Below are 12,913 nucleotides of genomic sequence, written 5' to 3'. Positions count from 1 at the left end.
ACAAACCCCCCAAAAACCTTACAAACACCGTACGAGTCGTACGGTGTTTGTAAGGTTTTTTGGGGGGTTTGTAAGGGGAATCATAATCATTTATAAGGGCAGTTATCGGCAGAGGTTGACAGGTATGCAATACACATCCTGCCTTCCACCTCTTCAACCTGCTTCCCTTGGGCAGGCGCTAAAGGGCTATAACAGCCAAGACAAACAGACTCAAGGACAGTTTTTCCCAAGAGCCGTTACCATACTCAAGTCGAGTTCTGCACCTAGGAAGACCTAATCAAGACTTATCTTGTGCTTGCACTAAAACAATACGCTGCTAACAATATTAGTCACTTTTTGTACATACTAATATATGTGACCACTTATTCATGTTGGCTACTTATCTATGTTGACTAATTATTTATTTTTTATTATTTATAGATTTTTTAAATCTGTTCGTAGGGGGGCCCAGCAGTTGAGTGGTTAAGCGTGTCGGCCTCACAGTTCTGGGGTCCTGGGTTTAAATCCAGGTCGGTCCACCTATTTGTGTTGGACCACCAGTTTGCATGTTCTCCCCGGGCCTGCGTGGGTTTCCCCCGGGTACCCCGGTTTCCTCCCACATTCCAAAAACATGTATGGTAGGCTGATTGGACACACTAAATTGCCCTTAGATATGAAGAAGGCCCAGAAGCGAGTCCATTTCCTGAGGCTACTCAGGAGGAACAACTTGGACACTAAGCTTCTGGTAACCTTCTATAGAGCCACTGTGGAGAGCATCCTGGCATACTGCATTACAGTGTGGTACCCTGGAAGCACGGCAGCAGACAGAAAGGCCATGCAGAGGGCTATTTGCCCTCACTGGATGACATTGCCAGCCCTCACTACCTCAGCAGAGCCAGGAACATTGTCAGGGACCAATATCACCCTGGTCACAACCTATTCCAGCTGCTGCCATCTGGCAGACGCTACAGGTCTCACAAAGCACGGACAAATAGACTGAAGGACAGTTTTTTTCCCACAGCCATGAGGACTCTGAACTTGCGTTAGCATGACACACAATCCCTTCTGTGGAATAACCTCAGGGTGTGCAATAACAATGTGCAATATCTTAGACCACATGTGTCAAACCGATTCCGCCTAGGGCCGCAGTGGGTCCTGGTCTTTGTTCCAACCGATCCAGTGCCGGCATTTTAATCAATCAGGTGTCTTCTAATATAAGTAGCACCTGACTTTAATTAACTGATTACACTTGCAAAAGGTATCCTCTTGTTGAGTTGGAATGAAAACCTGCACCCACTGCAGCCCTTTGAGAAGCGGTTTGACACCCCTGTCTTAGACTGTGTAATATTTTAGAATTCACCTAGCCAGGATGTGACTTTTTATACTTTTATACTACTATTTATGTTTTTTTACTGGGAAAACACACTTTGAAAAGCTTGGAGTAGCACCACCAATTTCGTTATACGCAGCTGTGTATGATGACAATAAAGGCTTTTGATTTTGATTGATTTGATTGATTTGAGTGTGTGTTGTCCGTGGTTGTCCTTAATGAGGATAAAGCAGTTCAGAAACTGAATGAATGAATTATCTGTTCGTTTGTTTGTTTGTTGTTGTTATTTGTGAGCTTCCCTACTTATTTATGTTTTTTGACTACTTATTATGTTGACTAGTTATTTATTACTAATTTATTGATTATTTATTATTCATTCTTATTATTTTTATTTGTTGGTTATTTATTTGTTGTTGTTATTTGTGCACTTCGTGGTCAAGCTTTAAATCTCATTATACTTGTATGACAATAAAAGCATTTATTTCAATTGAATTCACTTCAAATGGATTGCATGTCTAGAGCTGTCATTTGCAGCCAATGAGTTGAAAACCTTAAAATTTAATTTTCAACCCCCTTTCCTTGCAAAAATGATGAGAAAAAGCAAGAACAATTAAATAGCACAAGTAAATGCGCATTTAAAGCAGAGTATACGACGCCATCTGCAGACGAAATGGGAAAATCTGACATTTTGTCATAAACTCGATGATGACACTACAAGGGGGAGGTTCGGTTAACATGTACAACTTTTTCCCATATATTTCTTTTACTTAATTTAAAAAAATGTCTGCAATTCGTTTTATAAGCAACTTTAAATCACTGAACAAAAGTTAGTATAGTGGCTTTTAACAGCGATCTTCAATAGTTTGACGTATTTATTGCATGATGTCACGCATGCGCAAATCCACTTTGGCGTTTCCATTACTTTCACTTTGTTAGAAACTCCTTTTTGGATGTTTTCACACTCAACTACAGCATGAAAAGACCACAAATATCTAAATCGACACGCATGACAGGCCTCAGACGCTGACAGTTTGGTTACGTGAAGATTTTGATGCAAACACTGACATTTAAGGACCAACATTACAATAGTTAGCTAACTTGGAAGGCTACAAATCTGGTCAACGACTAAGATGTTTTGACGCAAATATTCCATGACCCTAGAAAAACTGACGTCCACATATAGGTAAGAATTACACCGAATTTACCTGCAGATCTCTCAATAAATGATGTATAGATGTGTTTTAGCTGTGTGGTAAATTTAACCTGCATTCTATTTTTCAAATGATACATTTTCACTGAAAAAACACGTCCAACGCAAAAAATGTACGTCACTGTAATATCTATATGAATGCACGCACCAACACTATATTTAACTCGTTGGTTGCCATAGTCTAACCAAAGTTGCTTTTAAATTGAGCAGTTTTCACATTGACCACACAGCGACTTCATCCTATTACCACTTTCAACAACCTTCCTATTTTTCTAATGGTTGAAATGTTCTTTCATAAATTCACTCATCGTCTGCCATTGACGGTGATAGACGTTCAATCTATGTGGACGCTGTCAGCCCTCCCAGTCCAAATGTACTGGGTCTCTGTCATCATCAATGGCATTGAAACATAATCATTCAATTCCAGCCATCCCGTTTCTAATGGATTTGCTGTCTATTTCTGTCAACGGCAGTGAGTTAAAGGTACAATATTTTAAAGATCTTTTTTTTTAGATGCTGTATGTTGAGCCCATAAAAAATACATGAACCATAATGCCAATATGCAATACATTTTTATAACTAAACCAAGTGAAGGATGGCTGTCCGGCGGTTGAGTGGTTAGCGCGTGGGAGACCTTGGTCTGTCTGTCCACCTGTGTGGAGTTTGCATGTTCTCCCTGGGCCTGCGTGGGTTTTCTCTGGGTACTCTGTTTTCGTTTTCCTCCCACATTCCAAAGATATGCATGGTAGGCAGATTGGACACTCTAAAATTGTCCCTAGGTATGAGAGTTAGCGTGAATGGTTGTCTGTCTCCTTGTGCCCTGCAATTGACTGCCCACCGATTCATGGTGTCCCCCGCCTTTGGCCCGAGGTCAGGAGGAATAGGCTCCAGCACCCCCCGCGACCCTACTGAGGATAAAGCGGTTCAGAAAAATGAGATAAGACCAAGTGAAGGGTTTAACGTATTCTCCTTCTTCAGTAGATTTCCACCAAAGTGACCATGGAGAGGGCATCCATCAAACAGAGCCAGCTGTGCGGACCATGGGAGATGAAGGAAAGGCTTGGGATGGGAGGATTTGGCCATGTCTACCTGTACCAGAATCACGTAAATTCTCTCATTCATATTGGCACTACACAGGAGGATGTTGATGAATATTTGAACCATCTTGAAAAGAGAGAAATACACAGAATTATCGTAATTCTAGGATTAATAAATGTTTTTTGAGAATAAACATTCCGATGATAAAAGGTGATTTTTTTTTCAATCTTGAGTTGCATTCTTTTATAAAGGATAACATTTGGTAGTATTACAAGAATAAAGTTGCATATTGTTAATGAAATACAATATACATTGAAATTATTAAAACAACAAACTTGGAACTCAAAACACTTCTATTTAGATGATCCTTTCCCATTCATATAATTGAAATTAATGGCTAACTCTCAACAGGCAAGCCCCAATAAACCCACCATTTGGTAATTGACCCATATATTCGATGTAAAAAAAATGGGTTTGAGGATTGTTTAAATACTGGCCCTGCTCCATAGCTGCCAAGTTTTAAGACAATCGGTTTACACGTTACAGAGGAGTAGGACTTCAAAGTTAATGTCCAGAAGAACTACTGGAGTGGTGCTTTGATGGGTGTTTGGTCAATAAAAATGCTATTGGCACAATTGCCATTGCCTGAAAAATTGGTGTTCCTCAACTATGCTGGTTGAAATACGTGGAAGTTTTAAAACAAACCTTGCTTTTTATTGATTAATATAGTGGATGGATTTTTTTTAATCTTAATTTTCAAAAGATTGCCTCTATTATTACTATATATGTTTTTTCTTTTCGATTTGGCTTTTCATAGTAGTCCATAATAGTAGAGCATAAGAATCAGAATTCCTCATTTGTTTTGCTTGTAATTGATGTTATTGTAATATATCTGCTATTATTTCATGTATTGAGCAGAAGTCGGGGGAGAAGTTGGCCGTGAAAATCTGCCGCCTCGAACTGAGCCTCAAAAACAAGGAACGCTGGGGCAGAGAGATCCAGATCATGAAGAAGTGAATGTTCTTTTTCATTCATTCATTATCCCGACTCGCGGAGGGTGCTAGAGCCTATCGTGGCCAACTACGGGCACCAGACCTCCACACCCTGAATTGGTGGCCAGCCAATCGCAGGGTACAAGGAGATGAACAACCATACTTAGGGACAATTTAAAGTGTTCCAACAGCCTTCCCTGCATGTTTTTGGGATGTGGGAGGAAACCGGAGTACCCGGAGAAAACTCACACAAGCCAGGGGAGAACATGCAAACTCCACACAGTGGGGGCCGACCTGGTATCGAACCCTCAACCGCAGAACTGTGAGGTTGACGAGCTAACAACTCTCCATCGGGCCAGAAGTCTATGTGAAATATGAATTATTGTACCTCAAGACAAACATTACGTTGGTATTAATCTGTTTCAGATTGAATCATGTGAATGTGGTTCAAGCCAGTGAAGTTCCAGAAGAAATGAGTTTGATTGCTTTTAATGACCTACCTCTTCTGGCCATGGAGTACTGCTCCGGAGGGGACCTACGCAAGGTCATTTTTATCTATTAATTTTTTATGTTTTAGGGGTTTAAACAATGCATTTTACTACATATATTCCCGTAAAACCCGCTTAGGTCCTCAGCAAACCAGAAAATTGTTGTGGGCTGAAGGAGAGTGCAGTGCTCGCCTTGCTGAATGACATTGGTGAGATTTTTTTTTCCCCGTTTTAAAGTTCCAATGTGATTGTGATTGCGATTTTGATTTTTGACAGGATGTGGAATCCAGTATCTTCATGAAAACAAGATAATACACAGAGACCTAAAGCCAGAGAACATAGTTCTTCAAGAGAGCAATGGAAAAGTAAACCAACCTCTTTCTCTCGTATATAAAAGGGGCATTTGTAATGTTGTAATCATCATATTGTTTTCTTGTATTCACTCACACTCTCATTTTCCGACAGCTGGTGCATAAAATTATAGATCTTGGTTATGCAAAAGATCTTGACCAAGGCAGTGTTTGTACGTCGTTCGTTGGAACCCTCCAGTATCTTGTAAGTACAGTAACTTTATATTATTTTTCTTTACGTTTTTTTCTTTCTTTTCAGATATTTTCGATTTTTCATTTTTGAATTTGTTGCTTTGATTTCTAGGCTCCAGAACTGTTTGAGAGTAAACCTTACACAGTTACTGTGGACTATTGGAGTTTCGGAACAGTGATATTTGAATGCACGTGCGGCTTTCGTCCATTTCTACATCACATGCAGCCTGTACAGTGGTGAATATACATACACAATCCTAGAAATAATTGATCATGCTTCCTGTTTTTCAAGATTTTTAAACTGCAGATTTTTTTCCTGATGTAATAGTTGACATTATGCGTCCAAATGAACATTTGGAATAAAGCACGTGTTTGTAAAAACGGACATTTCTCCAGCCTTTAATAATGATGAGTTAGAGTAAGGTACAAAATGTAGGTTTGCAATACTTAGTGCGTATGTTCTGTTATATGTGTGGCTTTAATAGGACAAGCCAAGTGAAGAATAAAGGTGCCAAGGATATCATGGCAGTGGAGGACATGAATGGAGAAGTTAGATTCTCAACACATCTTCCATATCCCAACAATCTTAGCAGGTAGCAACATAAGGTACCATATTTTTCGGACTATAAGTTGCACTTTTTTTCCTAGTTTGGCCAGGCCTTCGACTAAAACTCAAGTGGGACTTATATGTTTTTTTTCTTTCAGACCACTGAAACCTGTTTTTTTTAGGGTTCAGTTATCCAAAAAAAACTGTAAATGTTACATTAACAGGTGCCTATTTAGCCTGTTGTTCTGTATTTAACTATTTTTACTTTAAAGTATGTTTGTTCTTGGTTTCTGATTAAATAAAACATTGCCCTCTTTAAAATGGGTTTATACCCCACTGCGACTTATATGTACTTTTTTCCTTTCATTGTGCATTATATGGCTGGTGCGACTTATACTCAGGTGCCATTTATAGTCCAAAAAATACGGTATATACAATATAAATGATCTAATTTTAAGTTTATTAGACTCTTTGGTTGTGTTTGTGCCAAAGACCATTGCTGGAGCCAATAGAGAATTTCCTGCAAATGTTGTTATTGTGGGATCCAGTAGCCCGTGGTGGAGGTTTGGATCCTGATACGTCTAAAGCAAGGTGCTATACTGCGCTCCAGAATATTCTCAGCATGAAGGTCAGTATTGACACAGAATCACTCTTTTATATTTTAACCATGCATTGAGCCTAACTGCATCTATACATACATCAGTGTCTACCACAAGTTGAAGTGTTCACTTGCATAATCTAGATATACAGTGGTACCTCTACTTACAAATGACTCTACGTACGCAATATTAAGGTTATGAAAGGGCTAATTGGGAACATTTTGTCTCTGAATTCAAAAGAAATTTCAAGTTAAGAAACCTGAAATCTAAAAAAAAATTTTATTGCACTTTTTCTGGGACCATGGCAGACCCGCTCCGGCAGTGAGTTCCCATTTTGTGTGCGATCTTCCCTCGTTCGTCACGGAGTTCTTTGTTTTGTTTCTCGAGTTTTTGTTAGTGTACTCGATACAGCTTTATTACTTTTTTTCATACTTTTCATTTTCTTCCCCAGTTTTATTGCCTTAGTAAATAATTTTCTAATATTTTTTTTCCACTTTGTGTTTTGCACATACTCCATACAAAATCAGGATACGTTTATCATTTTTAAAGGGTTTCGGGGGTAGATTTGGGGATCTTTGAACGGTTGGAATGAATTAAAGCTTTTACAAAATCCAAGTTCCAATACCACTTCTGAAATGTGTTAATTTCGTAAGTAGAGCTACCACTGTACTACAAGAACTATTAAATTGCCTGTGTATATAGAGTATAATTCCGAGATTTGATGCGTAGGTAATTCATGTGTTGGACATGACATCAGCCCAGCTGCACTCTTTGATCCTGGAAGCCGATGAGAGCTTACACTCCTTGCAGCTTCGTCTAGCGAAGCACACCCAGACACACATCTCCCCACCTAATCAAGAACTTCTGTTAGAATCAGGAATTTCCCTGGATCCACGGAGACCTCCTGCACACTGTCTGCCAGAGGGTTTGGTATGTAATACGTACACAGAAGTAAATTTACAGTGAACGATTGTGAATGAAATGGCACGCTGAACGAGTGGTTAGCATGTCACCTCGCCGTTGTGAGGTGGTGGGTTCAATCCCGTGTGAATTTCAACCTTCCTGTGTGTGTTGGCATCAATGTTCCCTCTAATTTTTCGTTGGTCTGAGCAGAAAGTCAACCTCCCTGAGCGCACTGAGTACCAGTGTGAGCGACATCATCGGTACTCGGATGATTCGCCTAAAGACGTTTCGCCGACGGACGTTTGACAGACGGGCAGGTCGCCGAATGAACGTTCGGCGGAACGTCCATTCGGCGACCTGTCCATTTTTCATGTAAAACATGCTGTAAAACACGAAAAACATAAGTGGACAGAGCTACTGCCACTTGCTGCCGCTTAAACGGCGCCATCATGGGGAAAAGGGTAAAAAAAAAAATAAATAAAAATAAAAAAAAAAATAAAAAAAAAATCCGATTTTTTTTTTTTTTTTTTTTACTGCGCGCCATATGATTGCTGCTGCGCAGCGAGGACGAGAGTAGTGCGCAATTGCGCACGCGCGCAGCTTAGAGGGAACACTGGTTGGCATGTTCTCCGTGTGTGGGGGTTTCCTCCAGTTACTTCCCACATCCCAAAAACATGCATAGAAGGCTGGTTGAACACTCTAAAAATTATTTATAGGTGCTAGTGTGTGTGTGTGTGAATGCTTGTTCGTCTCCGTGTGCCCTGCGATTGGCGGGCAACCAGTTTATCGTGTCTACCGGCTACTGCCTGTATTTGGCTGGGATGTGATCCAGCCCCCCGCGGGCCTTGTGAGTACAAGTGGAACATAAAATGAATGATCAGGAATAATCTTACAGCCCTTCTGTTGTAACTGTTCAATATGTATGTACTGACTTGGCACCATAATATTTATATTTCTGTTTTCTCAGAGAGGCTGGGATACTTCCATCATCTTCCTGTTTGATAAAAGTCAATCCAAGTACTCAGGACCGCTCACTGCCAGACCCCTCCCTGAGAGTGTTAACTTTATTGGTGAGAAAATTAAAATCTTGAACAAGTTTAACAGTAATTAATGAATGAGTCAACAAAAGGACTCTTTCTTTTTTAATTTCAATATAAGTGATTTTTAAATAGTGGGAACAAATGTTTGTTTCTGTAGTCAGGGAGACTAACACACAGCTCCCATTGACTGCATTGAGGAAGGTATGGGGAGAAGCAGTCAGCTATATTTGTGGACTAAAAGATGACTACACTCGCCTTTACCAGGGTCAAAAGGCTGCTATGTAAGTATTGGATTGGATTGGATTGGATAACTTTATTCATCCCGTATTCGGGAAATTACATTGTGACAGTAGCAAGAGGGTGATTAGACAGAACAACAAAGCAAAAGCACAAAGTACAAAGCAAATCAAAGTAAATGGGATCATTAAGAATCACCAAATCAAATCATTAAGACAGAAAAGCAGCAAAAACGCAAAAACGAGCAAGAATGGACGTATATTTATGGAATTGCCATTTGAGTATGATAAATTGGGGTAATGACATAATAGTATAAGGAATTGCAGTACCTGTGTTCAACTGTCACACCATTACAAAACCATTTGGACTTTAGAAGCAACTTTTTGGTTATTTTTCTAGCAAGAAAAAAAATCTCTGTAGAATAAAGAATAAAACAATTTAAACTGACCCATTAAGTCTTTGTCGGAGCTCCCACCAATTCCACGTCTAACATGTCTAAAAAAAAACTAATTGGGTCAAAAAACGTTCAAAGTAAAATTACCTCCCCTGACTTGTCGGTTTCTGGCGTGCTGCGAATGATGACGTACCAGTATGTCAAGGGAATTTACTTGGGAAATATTCCGTGAAACCTGGTCATTTGCAATGATTTGGGATTAACAAACGCCGACGGGGAGCTGTGCTCACTCTGACAAAACATTCCTTTCTTGTGTTTGTTTGTGTCTAGGCTGAGCCTGCTTCGTTATAACACTAACTTAACGCGCTACAAGAATCTGCTCTTCTCTCAGTCACAACAGCTGCAGGCCAAGCTGGCTTTCTTCAAAACCAGCATTCAGCATGACTTGGAACATTACACCAAACAGAGACATACGGGCATCTGTGAGTGTATCATTAACTATGAACAGTTTATGAATTTCTCTTTGTCACAATAGTAGACAAGCGACCATGGGTTGGTTAATGTTTCATATCCATTGTGTTTTGATGTGAAGCCTCAGAAAAAATGCTCAGGACATGGCATGAAAATGAAGCAAAGGCTGACGGTTTTACAAAGGTAGGACAAAGGTTTCAGAGTCATTACTACAAGCATACTTTCTCAGATAAAAATAAATAAATAAACATTTAATGATTTCCTGCCACAGGATGCTGCTGTGGAATATCTCGATGAGGCGATAGTTGCACTTCATTCTGAAATTGTGGAATTACAGCGGAGTCCATTCTTAAAGAGACAAGGAGACTTGATGAAACAGCTGTCAGTATATAATACAATGATCATTTTAGCTGCTGTGTGTTTTCTACACATTGACTAACTCAAATTAATGTGGTTTTTACAGGGAGGGAAAAGCTATTGAACTCTACAAGCAACTCAAAGCCAAGTGTAAAAGTTAGTGCAAATCTTCCCATAAAAAAGTGTCAATTGCTATACTGCACAAGCGATTAGAAAAATATCAGGCATTTGTGAATAAATGAACTCGTTGTACAGGCCCTGACCCACCACATGGTTACAGTGACAGTTCAAGTATGGTGAAGGCCATTCGACAAATGGTTCAGAACCAAGACAGAGTGCTGAAAGACTTGTACACTCACCTGAGGTATTTCATTCACAAACAGCCAAACAAAGCCGTCCATGACAATTTAATCATTCTACATTTTTACACATGTCTCACTCTGCAGTACAATTCTGGTGTGTAAGCTACGCATCATTGATTTGTTCCCAAAGCTGGAGAAGGCTTTGGAGAGCATAAAGATGGCCGAGGCAGCAATAATGCAGATGCAAGCAAAGCGACAGAAAGAGTTCTGGTACCTCCTGAAGATTGCCTGTGTGAGTAACATTAAGTTAACAGTATAAAAATAATTTTCTCAAGTCATGATATTTGAGACATTAAAGAATGTTTTTTTGGCTGTAACCGCAAATTAGAAACCTTGTTTTCCTGTTTTTAAGGCCCAGAACAATTCACAGATTAGTGTTCAGCCATCCAGCGATAGGTAATGTGTTTCAAATACAAATCTTTCATTAAAATGGTGCTTTGTGAAACGACTAACCTTGTTTTCTATTGAATTGTGGCAGAATTGTTAGTGAAAATATTTAGTTTTGTGGTTTTTGCAGCAAAAGACAGACATTTTAAAATTAATTCAACAATCTTTTTTCTTTTACAGTGAAACAACTCAGTTATTGGATGACAACCAGCATTATCTAAGTAAACTCACATCTTTGCTGCAGGATGCCAGTGAAGAAAGAGAGCAAAGTATCATGGTACAGTCATTATACAGAATGTAAATTACAACTTATTCAAGTAATTTACCCACAAATGTAGTCATGCAATGTGAATTAAATGTTTTGCCTCCACTGTAGTACATTGCTACCACAAATTATAGTTAAGATATGTTTTTAATTGATAAATCTTTTTATTTGGACCAATTGAGTGAAATTAGATAATAGCCCTGAACAGGCCTTGTTGATCTGTCTTAGCATGTTTCGGTGTCATGGAACCAATGTTGACGTATCACTGAATAGTAAAAGATAGTTTATGTTCAAATCGGTGGCATGTTTTCATTGATAATCATTTAAATTCAGTCAATTCTAGTGTGTTTTACCCCAGCTTGATTTCATTTTAGCAGTCTTACATAGTGTAATATGTCTTCCATTGACATATTACATATCTTTGTTGTTTCTTCAGGAACACGACTGGAGTTGGATCCCTTATGACGCAGAGAAACACAAACAAGAGCCCTCGAATGGCCAATCAGAAAGTCACTAAGTTACCCCCTCGATGCCTTACATCAAACTGTAGAAGTGTTTTTTGTTTCTTTGTGTCTTTGCCTTACACAATAACGTAATAAGACACACACTTTATGATACCCTCTGTAAGCAATGAACTATTTAACTTGTTATTATGCTAATTGCTACTTGTTTTTAAGCATTTTACAGACTGTTATTAAAATGTAGTATTTATTTTACTAATGAAACTGCGTTGCTTTCCTCCCACATCCCAAATACGTGCACGGTATCCTGGTTGAACACTCCAAATTGTCCCTAAGTATGAGTGTGCATGGTTATTCATCTCATTGTACCCTGCAATTGGCTGGAAACCAATTTAGGGTGTCCTCTGCCTACTGCCCACAGTTGGCTGGGATAGGCTCCAGTACTCCCACAACCCTCGTGAGAATTAGCGGAATGGGAAATGAATGAATGATATGAATTTAACGTCACCGAAAATGGATACACTTTTTACTCTCAGACTTCCTACTTGCAATATTGTTTAGCGCTTAATTGATATTAGTAATTTAATATGCCTCCAGAGTGAAAAGTCTCTGAATGGAGAACTTAATGATTCTGCTAAAATAAAATAAAATAAATATATATATATACATAAGTATCAAATAAAGACACAAATAAATCAATCAATCAATCGATAAATAAATTAATGATGAGCATGCGAGAGGATATTTTTAAAACAGGGGTGGCCAAGTCCGGTCCTAGAGAGCCCCTAGCCAATCTGTTTTGCATGTCTCCCTCCACCAACACACCTGAATCAAATCATCGGGGTCGGTATCAAGCTTCCGGACAGCTTGCTGATGAGTTGATCATTTGATTCAGGTGTGGTTGAGGAAGGAGATATGGAAAACAGGCCAGACGGGCTCTTGAGGACCGGACTTGGCCACCTATGCACCTAACACTAACGCTAAACCTAACTCTAACCCTAAACATAACCCTGACCCAGCGTGGTGAAGACACACTAACGTTTAGGGAGACATGGAAAACAGTCTGGCTAGAGGTTAGGTTTAGGGTTAGAGTTAGGGTTAGGTTTAGGGTTAGGTTTAGGGTTAGGTTTAGGGTTAGGTTTAGGGTTAGGTTTAGGGTCAGGTTTAGGGTTAGGTTTAGGGTTAGTGTTAGGGTTAGAGTGAGGTGCAGGGGTGATATTATTGAACTAGTTGATCCTTGTTATCAAGTAAGCCAAATCTGAAAGAATCTGAAATAATTAAAACAATGATTTGTGTAACAAATATGGGTTC

At 39.2% G+C, this 12,913-nt stretch overlaps 1 protein-coding gene across 4 annotated transcripts; it reads left to right on the top strand.

Annotated features, from left to right (window-relative positions):
* The first annotated feature begins 2,218 nt into the window (after nucleotides 1-2,218).
* LOC144084841 (inhibitor of nuclear factor kappa-B kinase subunit alpha-like) lies at nucleotides 2,219-11,857 on the top strand. Of its 4 annotated transcripts, none has more exons than XM_077613618.1 (23): nucleotides 2,219-2,492; nucleotides 2,947-3,002; nucleotides 3,501-3,623; nucleotides 4,476-4,570; nucleotides 4,976-5,093; nucleotides 5,177-5,246; nucleotides 5,314-5,402; nucleotides 5,503-5,592; nucleotides 5,692-5,816; nucleotides 6,065-6,172; nucleotides 6,619-6,754; nucleotides 7,455-7,655; nucleotides 8,596-8,698; nucleotides 8,826-8,949; nucleotides 9,630-9,781; nucleotides 9,892-9,953; nucleotides 10,042-10,151; nucleotides 10,234-10,283; nucleotides 10,383-10,491; nucleotides 10,574-10,721; nucleotides 10,842-10,885; nucleotides 11,057-11,153; nucleotides 11,578-11,857. In XM_077613618.1, exons 2-23 carry the CDS (start codon nucleotides 2,961-2,963, stop codon nucleotides 11,656-11,658), a joined length of 2,277 nt encoding a protein of 758 aa, XP_077469744.1. In that variant the 5' UTR covers nucleotides 2,219-2,492; nucleotides 2,947-2,960; the 3' UTR covers nucleotides 11,659-11,857. The 4 variants fall into 4 exon arrangements, with proteins under 4 accessions (XP_077469744.1, XP_077469748.1, XP_077469747.1 ...); XM_077613622.1 differs by having other exon boundaries at nucleotides 3,498-3,623; XM_077613621.1 differs by lacking the exon at nucleotides 2,947-3,002.
* The last annotated feature ends 1,056 nt before the right edge of the window (nucleotides 11,858-12,913 follow it).

Source organism: Stigmatopora argus, chromosome 11, assembly GCF_051989625.1.
Source record: "Stigmatopora argus isolate UIUO_Sarg chromosome 11, RoL_Sarg_1.0, whole genome shotgun sequence".
Classification (NCBI taxonomy): domain Eukaryota; kingdom Metazoa; phylum Chordata; class Actinopteri; order Syngnathiformes; family Syngnathidae; genus Stigmatopora; species Stigmatopora argus.
This window is presented reverse-complemented; position numbering and strand designations above follow the sequence as displayed.

What these genes read in the sequence shown, in the direction of transcription:
- LOC144084841 (XM_077613618.1), top strand. Translation starts at nt 2,961, where the DNA reads ATGGATTTGCTGTCTATTTCTGTCAACGGCAGTGAGTTAAAG. An exon ending in CACATGCAGCCTGTACAGTG is followed by an intron (nt 5,817 to 6,064) that starts GTGAATATACAT and finishes TGGCTTTAATAG; the next exon opens with GACAAGCCAAGTGAAGAATA. An exon ending in AGGCTGACGGTTTTACAAAG is followed by an intron (nt 9,954 to 10,041) that starts GTAGGACAAAGG and finishes TTCCTGCCACAG; the next exon opens with GATGCTGCTGTGGAATATCT.